The following is a 16,003-nucleotide window of genomic DNA, read 5'->3' as shown; positions in this document are numbered from 1 at the left end:
ACACACATAGTCAAAACAGTACACTTTCCCAAATTCCATCAGACAATTTACAACTCTGATCCTCTTCCTATAGATATTTTCCAACAATCAACACTGTGCTATCTACATCAAGTACTGTATATAGCAGGGGTCCTCAATCACGGTCCTGGAGGGCCGCAGTGGCTGCAAGTTTTTGCTCCAACCCAATTGCTTAATAAGAAGCACTTATTGCTCAAGTAACACTTCTGCTTCACTTTACTTGTCTCGCTCGTTAAGATTTTGAACCCTTATTGCTTATTTTAGTCTTAAAACAGCTTTATTCTTGGTTTCTAATTGCTCCTAATTAGCAATAACATGCAAATGACCAAAGAGACTAGTATTTCTCCATTTAGCTTGTTACAATTTACACCTTTGTATATTTATCATGCACTACTGGGTTTAAATAAATACTTGGAAGGAAAGTGAAGAGAAAAAAGTGAAGGACTGAGAATTACTCATCCATTTTAGCTGACATAGCAGAGTTAAAACATTAACATCCCATGAAATTAAATTATTGGCAAGAATTGCTTTCTAATTAAGCAACCGGGTTAGAACAAAAACCTACAGCCACTGTGGCCCTCCAGGACTGTGATTGAGGACCCCTGGTATATAGGAATATATCTTTCCTCTTTTATATTTGCAGTCAAATTAAGAACATAATCAGTCTGAGCACTGATGCACACAGAGAACAAGAAAAGTAGCTGAAGAAAGGAGGATGGAGCAAAAATTAATAAAAGAAAATTTAAAGAAAAAATAAAACAGACAGAATATCTCCACCTATATCATCTCACCAACTGAAAGGATCGAAAACTCATGTACAAAATACAAAAGGCATGCAGGGGAGAAAAAGTGGTATTACATTTATATATTTCCTGCTTAGTTACAATACAACAACAACATCATTTATTTTTATTGCACTTTTTCATACAATGTAGCTCAAAGTGCTTTACATGATGAAGAAAGAGAAAAAAGACAAAATAAATAATTAAAATTAGGGAACACTAATTAACATAGAATAAAAGTAAGGTCCGATGGCCATACATTATATATAAATATACATTAAAAGTACAGAAAAATAAAATTAACACAAATTAATTCCTCTTTATAATATAAAGAAATAATTTTTAAAAATACAGAATAAGTAATTTAAAAAGTTTTTGAATAAACCTTAACTGAAAATGATTATAAAATAAGCATAACATTAGGAAGTTCTGTGGTAATAACCTGGATCATGTGAAATCAGCAATGAATGACAGCAGACTCAACTTTCTTTCCAAGGTATAACATCTCCCAATTATTCAGTTAAGGAAGAAGCAGTAAAAAATGACCATTGTTAATGTACCAGCAATAGCAAGTTGCTTAAACATACGTTAGGATTTTCAAAGGGAAACATAAAAAAAAAAACCTAGCCATCTAGTCCTACTGACCTGTCCTTGCTAGAACATTTTAACTAAAGGCAGCCATCCTAAATCAAAGAACAGCTACAAGAAACTAATGAAACAAAACAATAGTTTTGTCAGCGACACAAATGTTGTGTTTTGCAAAGTCTGTTTTCAGTCTGTTTTTGTATGTTTCTGTGATATATTGATAAACAATTATAAACATTTCATAAGTTTCAAAGGCTTTTATTGACAAATACATCAAATTTATGTAAAGAGTTAATATTTAGAGTGTTGAACCTATTTTTTTCATAACTTCTGAAGTTTGCTATGGCATGCTGGATATCGCTCCTGGATGTCGCTTCTGGGCCAAATCCCAACTGATGGTGATCTATTCTTGCCTTTTTAGTGCTTAGAGTTGATAACAATTTGCGGGCTTCTGCTTGTCCACCCGCTTTTTGAGATTTGACCACAGGTTCTTAATGAAATTAAGATCTGAGGAGTTTCCTGGCCATGGGTCCAAACTTTAAATGTTATGATCTCCAACCCTCTTTGTCATCACTTTTGCCTCATGACTGGTGCTCCATCTTGCTGGAAAATACACAGATCATCACCAAATTGCACCTGGATTGTTTGGAGAAGTTACTCTTGGAGGACGTTTGATATCTTTCTTTATTTATGGCAGTGTTCTTGGGCAGAATTGTGAGTGGGCCCACTCCCATGGATGAGAAACAACCCCACACATGGATTGTCTCAGGATGCTTCACTTTTGGCACGACTTAGGACTCAAGGTTGCATTCCCTTTTTCCTTCTCTGAACAATCGATTTTCCAGATGTCCCAAACAGTCGGAAGGAGGATTCATCCGAAAAAACAACTTTGCACCAGTCTTCTGCTATCCAATCCTTGTACTTGCTGCAGAATTCCAGTCTGTCCTTGATGTTTTTCTTGGAAAGAAGAGGCTTCTTTGCTTCCCTTTTTGACACAAGGCTGTTATCCAAAAGTCTTCACCTCACTGTGTGTGCAGATGCTGTCACACCCACCTTCTGCCAGTACTGAGCAAGCTCTGCACTGGTGGCAACACCATTCTGTAGCTGACTCCTCAAGAGGAGATGGTCCTGGCGCTTGCTGGACACTTTTAGCCGATCATTTTGGGCCAGGGTCAAAATAAGTGAACAAGTAGTACAAATTTCTTGCAAAAAGTGGTGATGTCTACAGCAGATGTGATTATTTGTCAATGGTTTTCATAAACTGTCAGCAGGCAAAAGCTTCATATCGTATGTCCACATTAGCACCAAAATTATGAAAAATATTAATTTGCATTCCTTGAAAAACAAGCCGTCCCTTCTCTCTTGCAGTATTGTTTCTTTCTACAAATGTATGGTCTGTTTCCATGTTTAGGCCAAGATAAGGTAAGTGGTGCAAATGAACCAAAACCAGAGGAGGTCTCAACTCATCTTTATCTAAAAGGTCAACCAATAGCTGGGAGATGAACACAATCAAATTAAGGCTGGCTGTCACAACTAATAAAAGATAAATTGGTCCTCTGATCCCCTACATATAAGTTCTCAAAATTACATTTGAGCACCTCAATTTCCTCTGCAGGACTTTTGCATGTGGCGTCTGTCAGACATGTCATTCAAAGCCTTTTAAACCTCCCACAGCCAGCTCCCATAAAAATCAAGGGTGAACCGAGTCACAACAGTTGCTTCTTGACTTACTAGAAGTTTGAATCTTGCTCATCATTAAACATCAGTACTGCCTGTCTGCCAGTATTCTTCCATGAAGGCTTGTCACCCTTCAAATAAGAGTTAGCTGATTCCAAAGTTTGCCACTTTAAGCCATTCATTTTAGTTATTACAAATAAAATGTATACTATATATATATATATATATAAATGCATTGGTAAATTTAAGGCAGGAACATCTCTAACATGCATCTACACCTGAGCCATATTTAACAACACCCCATAAAGTTGGTTTACTAATAGATATGGGCCATAAACAGTTTTTTTGATTTTCTTTAAGTAAATGTACAGTACAGCTCACATACCTGATTAAGACACAATAGAAACAGACAGTACAAGTACTTATTTAAAATAACCATGGACCTTTCCATCTACATACATAACCCTGTAATATCCTAAAATTATAATAAGTATCTATATGGTTTTCAAGTACAAAACAGGTTTATAGCTTTGCCTGGCTTTAAGGCACCTACCTTAATTGTTACATTTATCTGGCCCTCATAAGCCTTCAGATCAGGATATACTGATATAATTCTTAGTTTCACTTCATCCCCAGGTTTGTAGAGTAGCTTGTCTGTCTGGATGAAGGTTGTGAAGGTTTTAACTGCAATATCCACTTGTGTACTTTCAGAGAAAACCAGCTCACCCTCTGTATAGCCACTTACTGTCAAGGTAACCTGGGGGCCTGTAACCCCCAATGAAATCTGCAAAAGTTCCAAGTTGGACAACTTATTAATTTAATATTTATTAAAAATTGTCACATATTTTATACTCTCATAAGAATCATAATGTCAAAAATTACAGTCTACATCATAAATGATGTCTTTCAAAAAAGACTGATTGCAATGACTTTTGAACAGTTATATGCAATTTTATATATATTTTAAAACTTGATTATTAGATAGATAGATAGATAGATAGATAGATAGATAGATAGATAGATAGATAGATAGATAGATAGATAGATTTGGCTTTTTACAGAAGTTCTTTAAATAAATAAATAAATAATATATACACACATGTGCACACTGTGGTCTGAACACACACTTGAATGACTGAAAAGGAGGACATTAAAAAAAAAAAAAAGAAAAGTTCTGACTTGGCAGTCACAGTCACAGTGAGGTAATATTCCAGCGTATTGCTGGTGATGTAAAGGAGCCACAGTACCATTTTCTGACAAACGTTTGCTGAATAATTTGCTGGCTGAGTACTCAGCTGTTAGTGTGTCAGAGAGGATGTGCAGCATTGTTCATAATAGTACTCAGTTTTGTTTAATTCTTTAGTTCTTCTGTGTTCCAACCTGTTATTGATGTGGACCCCCAAGTATTTCTAAGAGTGCACCACCTTTACATCCACTCCCTGAACAGTGACCGGACACAGAAGATCTTTGGTGCAGTGAAAGTCAATAACCAGGCAATTCTCTTTGCGCCAAGAAACAAACATCTCCACCTGATTCCTATACTTTGTCTAATCCTCCTTTGTCAATACACCCCAAAAACTACAGAGTCATCTGACATGACCTGGTGTTGTAGTCTGAGATGTAAAGAGTGAAGTGAAAAGGAGATGGGACTCTTCCTTATGGTTCTCCAGTGTTACTCACATCCATATCAGAAATACACTCCTTGAGCTTCACAAACTGCGGTCAACAGGACAGGTAGTCGATTATCCAGAACACCATGGGCGCATCCACTTGAATACCTCTGACCTTAACGCTTATCAGGGATGGCTAACTGGTACAGAAGACACTCAAGAAATCAAAAAACTTAATCCGCACTGTGCTGCCAGCTTTCTCCATGTGACAATAAGCCTTGTGACGCAGATAGATAATCGCATCCACCACTCCAATCTTTGTCCGATAGGCAAACTGCAGTGGATCCATGTTGTCTACCATAAGAGGACTCTTAGTGTCTAGGCCCAGTCTCTGAAAGGTCTTCATGATGTGGGATGTAAGTGAATCTGGTCTGTAGTCACCCTATTTACACCCTAATTTCCGAAGTATAAAAAAGTACAAGGCATCAGCATTGTCTGTTGTCACAACCCATTCCTCTGCACTTGCTTACCTATACAGTGCTGGATCCTATTGTTTCATCTTGATTCCAGCACTTCATTTTATTGCTTGTTTATTCTTCATTTTTTAATTCCATTTTTTTAGCCCCTTTGGATATGTTTTGCTATTTATATCTCCTCTACCCTGTGATGTCCAAGCTGGAAGAAAAAGGAAAGCTCAGGGAAATAGACAAGGAACTTCTGATGCCTCAAGGCCTGATTTTCTTTCCCTGGATAGATCTAGAGGATGACTGATGAGGCAGCTACCCCTCAGGGACACTAGAAGTCTCAAAATTAATGGACACCCAGCAATGTTCCATGATCAAGGGACTGGGTGTTATGTCCAGAATTTAACCCTATGTTTCTTTAAAAGTTTGTACATAGTTTTTTACTAAAAGACAAGGTAGGATGGGTATAAAATAGGGTGTGGTGAACTGAGGGTTTGTGGGAAAAAGAAGGTTGGAAATAAAAGACAATAAGAAAACATTTGGGCAAAACCCGTGTGTGACGAGTTTTTGTGTCTGGATACAACATTTTGGCAGACAAGGATGGCTGAGTTCACGTTACCACCTTCTCACCCGTTCTTGACCATCCCAGGTGAGCCTCCGGTGCCCTGGCAGAGATGGATTGAGTCGTTCGAACTATATTTGGTAGCCCTTGATGTTCAGGATATGGCGGATGTTAGGAAGAGGGCTTTGTTGTTGCACTGTTTGGGAGTAGATTTATCTTTATGGCCGGCATTTTACCTTGCGCACTGACCACCAGGCATTAACCGCTCTTCTGGGCAAGGGGGGTTCAGGTCACAAGCCACTCCGGCTCCTCCGGTGGGCAGATCGGTTAAACCAGTACAACTTTAAACTACAGTTCACACCTGGCTATGAAAATACAGTTGCTGATTTACTTTCTAGGGCTGTTTCCGTATCCCTGCCTGTGGGTGTGGTCTCAGAGGAGGAGAGTGCCTGGATTCACACGCTGCAGGAAGCACTTAAGGGCACAGTAGCCATAGAGGAAATTACGTCAGGCCTCCTGTGAGGATGAACTACTCTGTCTGATACGAAAATATACTGTGGAGGGATGGCCAAAAGTTGTGGAGCCAGCACTTCTTCCCTTTTATCGGGTGCGAGATGAATTTTCTTGTTGGGATGAAGTATGTGTAGCAAGGGGCCACCGAACCTTAATTCCTGAATCTCTCCGGGCAAGAGTACTCCACATGGCCCATGAGGGCCATTTGGGAATTGTGAAAGTAAAACAACGCTGCAGGGACACAGTCTGGTGGCCAAACATTGATCGTGATGTGGAACTGCTGGTGAAAGACTGATCAGCGTGTTTAGCGAGTGGCAAGACAATGAGGCCCACACCAGCTCCTTTGAGACCTGTGGCATTGCCGGCATCCCCTTGGGAACACTTAGAAATAGATATTTGTGGGGAACTCCATGGGGCTCCGGCTCATGCAAGGTACCTTTTGGTTGTGCATGACTTGTATTCAAAATGGCCTGAGGCCATCATGCTGAGCTCCACCACGACACACTCTATCATACGTTCTCTAAGCCACCTTTTCAGTCAGTGGGGTTTGCCAAGTGTTATTACAACAGACAACGGACCCCAGTTTTCATCAGCAGTGTTTACTTCTTTTCTCAAAGACAATGGTATTAAGCACATCAAAACAGCAGTGTATCACCCTGAAGCTAATGGTGGGGTGGAAAGCCTGAACCGTAGACTGAAAGAGGGCATCAGAGCATACTTAATGGAAGGAAGGAGTTTTGATGATGCTCTCCACCTAACTCTGTTGCACACACGAGCTTCCATGCATGCTACTACAGGTGTCTCCCCTGCTTCTTTAATGATAGGCCGAGAACTAAAATTGCCTTTAAGCGACTAGCACCAAAATCCAAACCTGGTTATGGGGCACAGATGCCCACAAAAGCAGCTCAAAAGGTACTACAGTCACAGTATCAAATGAAACATAATTATGACAGGGCCAAACATGCAAAGTCACCCAGACTGGCTGTTTCAGATTGGGTAAGGGTAAAGCATGCAAATCGCAAGAACAAGCTACAGTCTTACTGGTCAGATCCCATTCAAATTTTAAGGCAACTGGGTCCTTCCACTTTCCAGCTTACAGATGGGTCACGTTGGCATGCTAATCGTCTTTGTGCAGTGCCACCACCTTCATCAGCCAGCACTTCACCTTCAGAGACTTCGGTCCTCACTTGGCAGTGCCCCACAACAGAAGCTACATCTTTGGGGTTATCTTCCCAGGCCTTTCCTGTTTCTTCACAAACTTATCATCGACCGCAAAGGGCACGGGTTCCCCCACACTGGCTCAGTGATTATGTAACAGAAGGTTAAGGAGGAACGGGGGGAAAATGTTATGTCCAGAATTTAACCCTATGTTTCTTTAAGAGTTTGTACATAGTTTTTTACTAAAAGACAAGGCAGAATGGGTATAAAATAGGGTGTGGTGAACTGAGGGTTTGTGGGAAAAAGAAGGTTGGAAATAAAAGACAATAAGAAAACATTTGGGCAAAACCCGTGTGTGACGAGTTTTTGTGTCTGGATACAACACTGGGATTAAAAGGACATGCTGGAAGTCAAGAAGACAGTCACTTTTAGATGTGCTACGGATGGGAATATCCACATGGAGCTTGATTTAAATAAGTAAGAAAAAGACTCTAATCCTGAAGGTTAGGGACACCACGAAAGGCCGATATGGGCAGGACCTGAGGAAAAAAGGCAATCTGTAATGAGAAACTGTGAAGTTCAAAACTTTTGAAGAGGTCTATTGAGTATTTTTTACAGTGAAAAGATGACTAGTACTTGACACCTAGTGCAAACAATTATAATAATTAAATTTGGTTATTTAACTGGTTCATATACATCTTTATTTTCTAGAAATAGAAGAACTAATGCATGACTTCATGTGCTGTTTGACACAGGGCCACACTGGGGTCACATTATATGTCAATCAGTGTACTGTACTAACATTGACTTGTTTTTGACATCGTCTTAGTGTATCTTTGAGTTCTTCACTACTGGATCAGCACAAACCAATATAGTTGTTTGCTATTAGCCTTCTACTGTCCAGGAAAGTTATTGTTAGTTCTCATGCTGTAATGTGTAAGCATTTTCATAAATCTGAAAGAAAAATTTTAATGCAAGGACCTAATCATTTTCCACTAAGGCAGGGGTCCTCAGTCACGGTCCTGGAGGACCGCAGTGGCTACGGGTTTTCATTCCAGCCAGTGTCCTGATTATAACTCAGTCCTTGCTGATAATGATAGTTGGTGTTGAACTCTATGCCTTGTTAGTGCCTTTATTCATTGAAGACAAAGTTTAGTTACTTTGTAGATCAGAGGTCCTCAATTACGGTCCTGGAGGTCTGCTATGGCTGCAGGTTTTCACTTTAATCAATTTCTTAATTAGAACCCTTTTATTTACTACTAAAGCAATACATTTTGAGGGATTAATTTTAATTCTTTTGCCTGTTACCATTCAGAACCCTTAATTGCCTATTTTAGATTTTAGCAGCTGCATTTAAGTTTTAACTGTTGTCTGTTTTCTTAATCAGGCATTAGTTAATAATGGGATGCAGATAACCAATAAACCAGCAGCTCTCCAGCTCACATGCTTAACATGAAGCATCTGTGATTAAAATGTTTAGAAATGAATGAGAGGGAGATTGGAAGGACCATTAAGTTTAAATCTATTCTGGTCCACAAAACACTTTCTCACAGAAGGAAACTCTACATTGCAATCAAAATTGCTCTTGGATGCATGCAAGCATTAACAAGCTAAATAGTTCAATACCAAGTTTCATTATCAGCATGGACTGCTTTCAAATTAGGAAACTAGTCGGAATAATAACCTGCAGCCACTGCGGCACTCCAGGACTGTGATTGAGGAACCCTGCACCAAGGCATTATATTTGTGTGCTATTCTATACTCATCCCTACATTCTTTACCCCTGTTTTTCTTCCATGGTTTTGGTTGCAAGAATACTTGGTAGACCTGAAGTTTTTGGTGCGTGAATGCTGACTTCACTAAAGTGCTACAGAAAAGATAAGGAATAAGTTGTAATCCTGTCTTAGTTAATATTCTTCCAAAATGAAACAATAACAATTAGTCATGTCACTGTGAGCTATAATGTATTTTATATGTATAAATTTGTCTAGTTTTGTTTTGCTATCATGACTTGTTCTTTAAGGTTTCATTTTCAATTCAATTCATTTTGAAAGTGCTTTATTTTGTTTATGTCTTGTTTTTTGTTGTTTATAAAACACATTTTGAATATATCGTGTCACAGAAATCGTTATTGAAGTGACAGTATAAAAACTGCAACAGTTACACTGTAAATTATTCCATGGTAGATAAACAAAGTCTTGCAGAATCTTTAACATAATTTAAAAATGTTTTGTTTCTCCTCTTACCCTTCTCAGTTGCCTGGTTATTTTTGTTTTCTTGGTCCTCACCATGATTAAACCTGCATGTCATCTCCTTTAACTACATGAACATGGCAAAGACTAAGCAGAGCCCGGTACCTTTCAAGAAGTAGGAGAGCATGCCAGAGAAATTTTATTGGATGAGTCAGTCACAGCCAACACAACAAAAAGAAGGAAAGCATGCCAAAAAGTAAGTGGTCTGTAATTTTTCAGCTCTGAATACTGGAAAAGGAATATTTTGAATCAGACATTCTCTCTGGAGGATTTTTTAAAAGATGCAATCTGCTTGTAACAAACATTTTTGTATGAAAATATTATGTAGAGCAGTACACTTAGAGAAAGAGAAAGAAAACCATTCTTCAGCAGAAAAAGTCTCTATCTGAATCCATCTCTCTGTCTTCTGCTGGATATTTATCTACCCTTTGGCATTAGCAAGCTTAACATAATGTTTAAAAGTTACTTACGGGTGGGAGAAAAAGCATTCCAAGGGTACCTAGGAACAGAAAAAAAGAGATAGGGACAGAAGTTGGATGATTGTGGGTCAACAAAAAGTTATTGACATTGTATTTATTTCTAAAACCTAATGTTATGAAGTATTGAGTCTGTTTTCTGATTCTTGTGAAAGTAAAACTTACAGTATACCATATGTGGTAAGGAAAGGAAAGTTGAGACTTTTATCCTTCATCAAACCTATCAATATTCTCCATTAAAACCAAACCTAAGGCCCTTCTGGGGCAAGATGTGCATTAGCTGTGTGATTTGATGACATGATCATGTGGTAAGCAATTTCCCTTCTTGCTACCTCTCCCTCTCATTCTCTCTCTCTCTCTCTCTCTCTCTCTCTCTCTCTCTCTCTCTCTCTCTCACTCTCTCTCTCTCTCTCTCTCTTCCCTTCCTTTCCTTCAACCTTAGCTTGTGTTCCTTTTTCCAATGACCCTTCATTTTAGCACTCAGCTTCTTCCATGTTCAAAAACTATCCCTGACATGTTATCCTAGATTTGTACAGAATTCAGTTTCAGTTAATTCACTCTTGTTGCTTGTTGTGATTGGAGCAAAGAGCTGTAAGTGAAAGTTTAACATTTTTTGCAACATTACGCTGCCTTAAAGTGTAGTCTAGTGTGTTGGGCTTTGGTCACCAGTTAATTAATCTTGCTTTGCATATAGGAATGCCTATATATACATATAGTGACGGATGGCCGGAACGCGGGAGGAAGGAACCTGTTTGGGACAGTATCCTCCCCGAGACGTTAGAGAGCAGCCCTCCTGTGTTGCTACTGCACCATGGACCCCTGCAGGGCATGCCAGGAGTTGTAGTTTGGAGCAGCCCTGTTGGGTTTCCAGGGGGTGCTGCACCTACAGCTGAACCCTTTGGGACACCAGACCCCGAAGTGCAGCCAAAAGAAGGTCAAGAAACACCTGGAGCACTTCTGGGTGTGGTATAAAAGGAGCCGCTTCACCATCAGTCAGTGAGCCACAGTTGGGAAGTGGAGGACAAAGCTTGTGAGGAGGAGGAGGGGGGTAACAGAGGAAGAGAAAGACAGAGAGAGAAAGAAGAAAAGACGGTGTATTATATCTTTGGTGCTTTGTACTGTACTGTGTAGTGAGGAGTAAAAGAAAGACGCTTCCCCACTTAAACAAAGGTGAGTTATTGGAAAAGACTTGTGTCTCAGCCTGTCTGTGTCAGGGTTTGGGGAGCGGTACGCCCCCTATTGGTCCACAATATATATACACACACACACACATACACAGATGAGTATGCAAAATACAGTTTATTCTTCTGTTATTGTTCATTCTTGAATTATTGTATTATTTATTTGTATTATTATTATTACTTTTTTTTTTAAGTGTGCTTGACTGTAGCAACCTTTAGCCCTATCGAGACACCTTTCTGGCATCCTGTCTGGCTTTATTTTTGCCATCTTTGAAGGCGACTCTCTCAGTAAGGCTCATAAGCCTTTACTCCTCAATACTCATACTCACACCAAAGCCCAACTGACCAATCAGCTTGTTCTGAGGACTGGACACATAGACCTTAGCATTTTATTATACAGTAGATATATACAGTATATATAGAGTGTATATATAGCATACATATTTTCAGTAAACAAAGGATGGTTGAACAAACAATGGATGAACAGAATATGAATAGCATTTACAATAATATGGGTAGAATAAACAAAAAAAATGTCAATTTTCAGAATGCACAGAATGGATTTCAAAGTTTGCATTGAATGAGCATCACTGATTGCCATATACTTCAAGACTTTCAGAGAGTTCATACAACCATTGATCCATTTTCTGAACACACTTAATCCTATTCTAGGGTTTTATGGAAGAGAGAGGATATCCCTTTAGTTTCAAGCACCTGTCTAATGCAGAGCATGCTTACTTATAAACCATACTTACTCATTTCAGACCAATTTAAAGTTGCAAAATAACTTAGTATGCAAATATTTGAGATGAAAACTGTGATGATGAAAACTGAAGTGCACAGAGATGGAAGTATGAAGCAGTAATGTTAACTTACTGTTCTACTGTACTATGCTATTGCGAAAGAATTTTAGTATTGCTGTAAATACACAAGAATCTAATAAGATAATCATAAATAAGGATTTCTCAGGTCTTAGCTGACTCATCCCATATTTTGAATACATCTGTCAGTTTCTTACATTATGATTTTCAAAAACACCATTCTAATCAACAGTGTCTACTATCATTGTCACAACACATAACAAAGAATGTAATTGCCATATCAGGTAAAAGGATTTCAAAAGACATTCCGGTAAAAGTATCAATTGCACTGGCACCTTTTTTAATATAATTAAAGAGATCATTTACACAAGGACAATCTAAACTGTAAGTGACACCTATGCAAGATATTTACTTTGGAAATAAGGTGTATAAGTCAGTTTTTTCACTCATCAACATACTGAGATATATTATGTTACAGTAACTGGGTTAACAATATATATCGTGAATAGACACACTTCTATATTTTCATAAATTTAAACTGAATTTTTGTTGTATTTGCCGTGTATTGATTGTGTGCACCTTTTCTTATAAGTAAAGAGATTATATTACTACCAAGTTAAAAAGTCTTTCAAATGGAATAAAGTCTTGAGCAGGTGTTACACACATATCATGTTAAGCTTTTACATCTTAAATAAAGCAATTCACTGTTTGACACAAATTAAACTTAAGGTGACTGTGATGGGCTTATTATCCCTTACCACTATAGTGACACAAAAACCTTCAAATGATTATGAAATCTTCTTTCTCTTACAAACAGGTAAAAAACCATTTTTCTATTTGTATTGCATGCTAAAAAAAACTGGGAGATACATTTCAATGGTGGACTGTAAAGATTGAGAACATGAAACTATTCATTGAAGGTTAACCTCAATTGTGAAATACTGAATTCCATTCAGTATAAAAAAGAAGCTTGAAATGTGCATACACAACTTTCCACACAATTTAATTATCTTTATATATAATACGCTACTGTGGCTGTCTGTTTGTCTGTCCAGGATTTTAAATCACCTGTAGCTCACAAACCCTTTGACCTATTGACCTGAAATTTGGTACACATATACTACATGGCGTCTACTATCCGCTTTCAGGGTGATGATTGACCTCCAAGGTTATTCCTCGTTTTATTTTATTTTATTGTAGAATCAACCAGCAGGGTGGCAGTGCGGTGCATGTGTACTGGCACTGTTCTCATCTCTACCAACTTCACCGACATCTCCACTACCTCTTCATATCTTAAATCATTCTTGAGGCAAATTGAAGATTTAAGTGCCAGCTTAAGTGAAAAATTAAAGAAAATGTACTAAGCAGTTGCAACACAAACACTGACTTAATCAGTTTTAACTTTAAAAGATAAGAGAGAAGAGAAGCAGCGGGCCGCTAGGGTGGAGAAAACAAGAGCTGCTCAGGAAGGAGTCTCATCAACCTCTGAGCAAATGAATGCTAAACATACAGAGAAAGAGTATGAAAACTATGAATGCTCAAATCAAGTGTATTCACTGTATATTATCGTGCAGTGTGCCATTACTGGTCTGTTATAATTAACAAGCCAGCCATCATGCACAACAGCACTGTCTCCCAATGTTACTTTGCCTCAAAATAAATGAATCATGGGTTGACTCAAGCCACCAAGATTTGTCAGTCTTCTATTGGCATCATAGACGAGTAGTGTGTAATGGAATATAACTGCTTATAGTTAACAAAAGCAGCATAATTCTTGCTAAGTGCTCTTATTGATATTTGAGTGCTGTCAATTGCTACGGTTATGTTAGGAAAACCAGACACTGCTTCAAATGGCCTTTTTTTGTTGGCAAGTGAAACCAGACCATACAGAAAATGAATAAATAAAAGCTCATTCCGGTCGTGTATATATAACCATTTGCATAGTCTTCAAGCGGTGCCAAATAAGCCATACTGTGTTAAAACATTAGACTATGAAAAGGCTATATAGAGCATGAGGTTTAAAGTTTTCTGTATGCAGGGAGTGAATCACATCTGTGCTTTTACTGCGCTTTGGTTTCTAATCTTCAGAAGTGACAACAAGTAGCTGATATAAATTGACGAAAAAACAAAAAGGTCCTGTGCAAATATGCAGCATTAATCATCTTAAAAGGGAACTAAAATATAGTGTATACACCATATTCATCACTTTTGAGGTTTAATATGTTTGTCACATCAACACACAAATTTTAATAATTGATCTGTGATATGAATTATTATATCACAGAAAAAGTTAAAGTAAGCTTCCATGATTTTATTTTTTGTGTTGTTTATTATCTTTCATCTATATATATATATATATATATATATATATGTATATGTATATGTATGTATGTATGTATGTATGTATATATATATATATACACACACACACACATATATATATATATATTTGTATATATATATATGTATATGTGTATATGTCTATATTTAAATTCTTGCATTTATCCATCTTCCATTGTCCTTATATCATAAATAAACTATATTATTTTGTTTACTTCAACAAGTGTGTCTGGGTTATTTGTGTAAGTCTGTCTTTGGCTAGGTCCAAACCACAACAGAGAAAGAGAAAGTGTTAATGTATGCTTTCTCTGAAATTTGAACTTCATTCATAATTCATACAGATCTCTTAACTTTTCTGGCATCCCTGCCATGAAGTGAAACAGAGATCCCTCACTCAACCTACATTTAACATGGTGTTCCTTGAGGGCTGTCTACTGTAGGTGTTTTAATTAATTTCCAGCATTTCCAAAGGTAAAACTCATAATTAACTGAGGGATCATACACCTCACACTACAGTATTTTGCTGTCACTGGGTTAGACAAGTTAAAATGTATTCTTTTCCTACTGTTCCCACATTGCTACTGATACTTAAGAGCACATGCACTTTGAGGCTCCATTAGTATGCCAGTACAAATAATAATAATAAAAATTTAATGGCACTTAGAGCCCTGGTTGTAAATAATGTTGTAAGTACCCTCTTTTCTGTACAGAATTTTAGAGAGAGGGCTTGTAGCTTGACTAGTCGAAAGTAAAAGCCTGGAAAATGCACGTCTTGGAATGTTATTTTTGTCTCTGATATAAATTAGGAGAGTAGAAGTTCATTAGTTATGTTTGGTTCAATGTTCAGTGATCTCAAAATCATTTTTATGTTTCTCACAGCCTAAGGAACCAACTACACTCACCTCTTTGGAAATTGTTTTCAGCACTCAGAAGAAGATGTCCATCGCTGTGAATCTCTGCAGTCACATTCACCTGAGGAGGACTGTCCTTTAGCAGGTCCACAGTAAGTCTTTGGATGCTCTCAGGAATGATCATTTTCGGTACTGTTATTAAGTACAACTGGCTGAAATTAAAAAATATCAATGTTTCAGCTTTTCGAGTCTGTCAGTTTAGAGCAGTGAAATCAAGGGTAAAAATATTCTTGTTCTGTGAAAAGTATTAAAAGAGAACAAATTTGAAAATTATTGCTTTGATAATAACAAACCAAAGTACGTAAATCTGGCTCTGCTCACTAAAACATAGATGCCTAGACATCCCCTCAAAAACTGGAGGAAATGTTGATATAATTTAGGAGAGAACAGAACCAGCTTGTAGAAAAGAAGCTGACTGGCAATGGACATAAAGAGAGGAGGTGTTTGTGAACTAATCACTAATTTTTTTATTGTTAAGGAACATTTTCAGTTTTTCTAATGTGAAGGACAGCCGGGTCCCATGCCTGGCAGGGACGCCCCTGCTGCTTATGTTCCGGGGGAGCCGCCATGGACAGTCCAGTACCTCCCCCGGGATGCTTGGTGGCAGCCTCCCTGGCCGACGGTGTTTTCCCAACCACCCGCAGGGCTCCGTG

The 16,003-nt window shown here is 38.0% G+C and overlaps 1 protein-coding gene and 1 long non-coding RNA gene across 2 annotated transcripts in view; one reads left to right on the top strand and one right to left on the bottom strand.

Annotated features, from left to right (window-relative positions):
• Window positions 1–16,003, bottom strand: part of cd109 (CD109 molecule) — a 127,280-nt gene that overhangs the window by 90,560 nt on the left and 20,717 nt on the right. Inside the window, exons 2-4 of the mRNA XM_039748031.1 lie at window positions 15,342–15,502; window positions 10,092–10,120; window positions 3,616–3,846 (exon numbers count right to left, since the gene is read on the bottom strand). Coding sequence (XP_039603965.1) covers window positions 3,616–3,846; window positions 10,092–10,120; window positions 15,342–15,502 — 421 coding nt within the window. The remainder of the gene's footprint in view (window positions 1–3,615; window positions 3,847–10,091; window positions 10,121–15,341; window positions 15,503–16,003) is intronic.
• On the top strand, window positions 9,153–15,403 carry LOC120525610. Its single transcript, XR_005632985.1, has 3 exons — window positions 9,153–9,208; window positions 9,625–9,817; window positions 15,319–15,403. It is a non-coding gene; the product is annotated as an uncharacterized LOC120525610 (long non-coding RNA).

This window comes from Polypterus senegalus, chromosome 3 (assembly GCF_016835505.1).
Source record: "Polypterus senegalus isolate Bchr_013 chromosome 3, ASM1683550v1, whole genome shotgun sequence".
Lineage (NCBI taxonomy): Eukaryota > Metazoa > Chordata > Cladistia > Polypteriformes > Polypteridae > Polypterus > Polypterus senegalus.
Note: the sequence above shows the minus strand (reverse complement) of the source record. Positions and strands in the feature narration are given on the sequence as shown.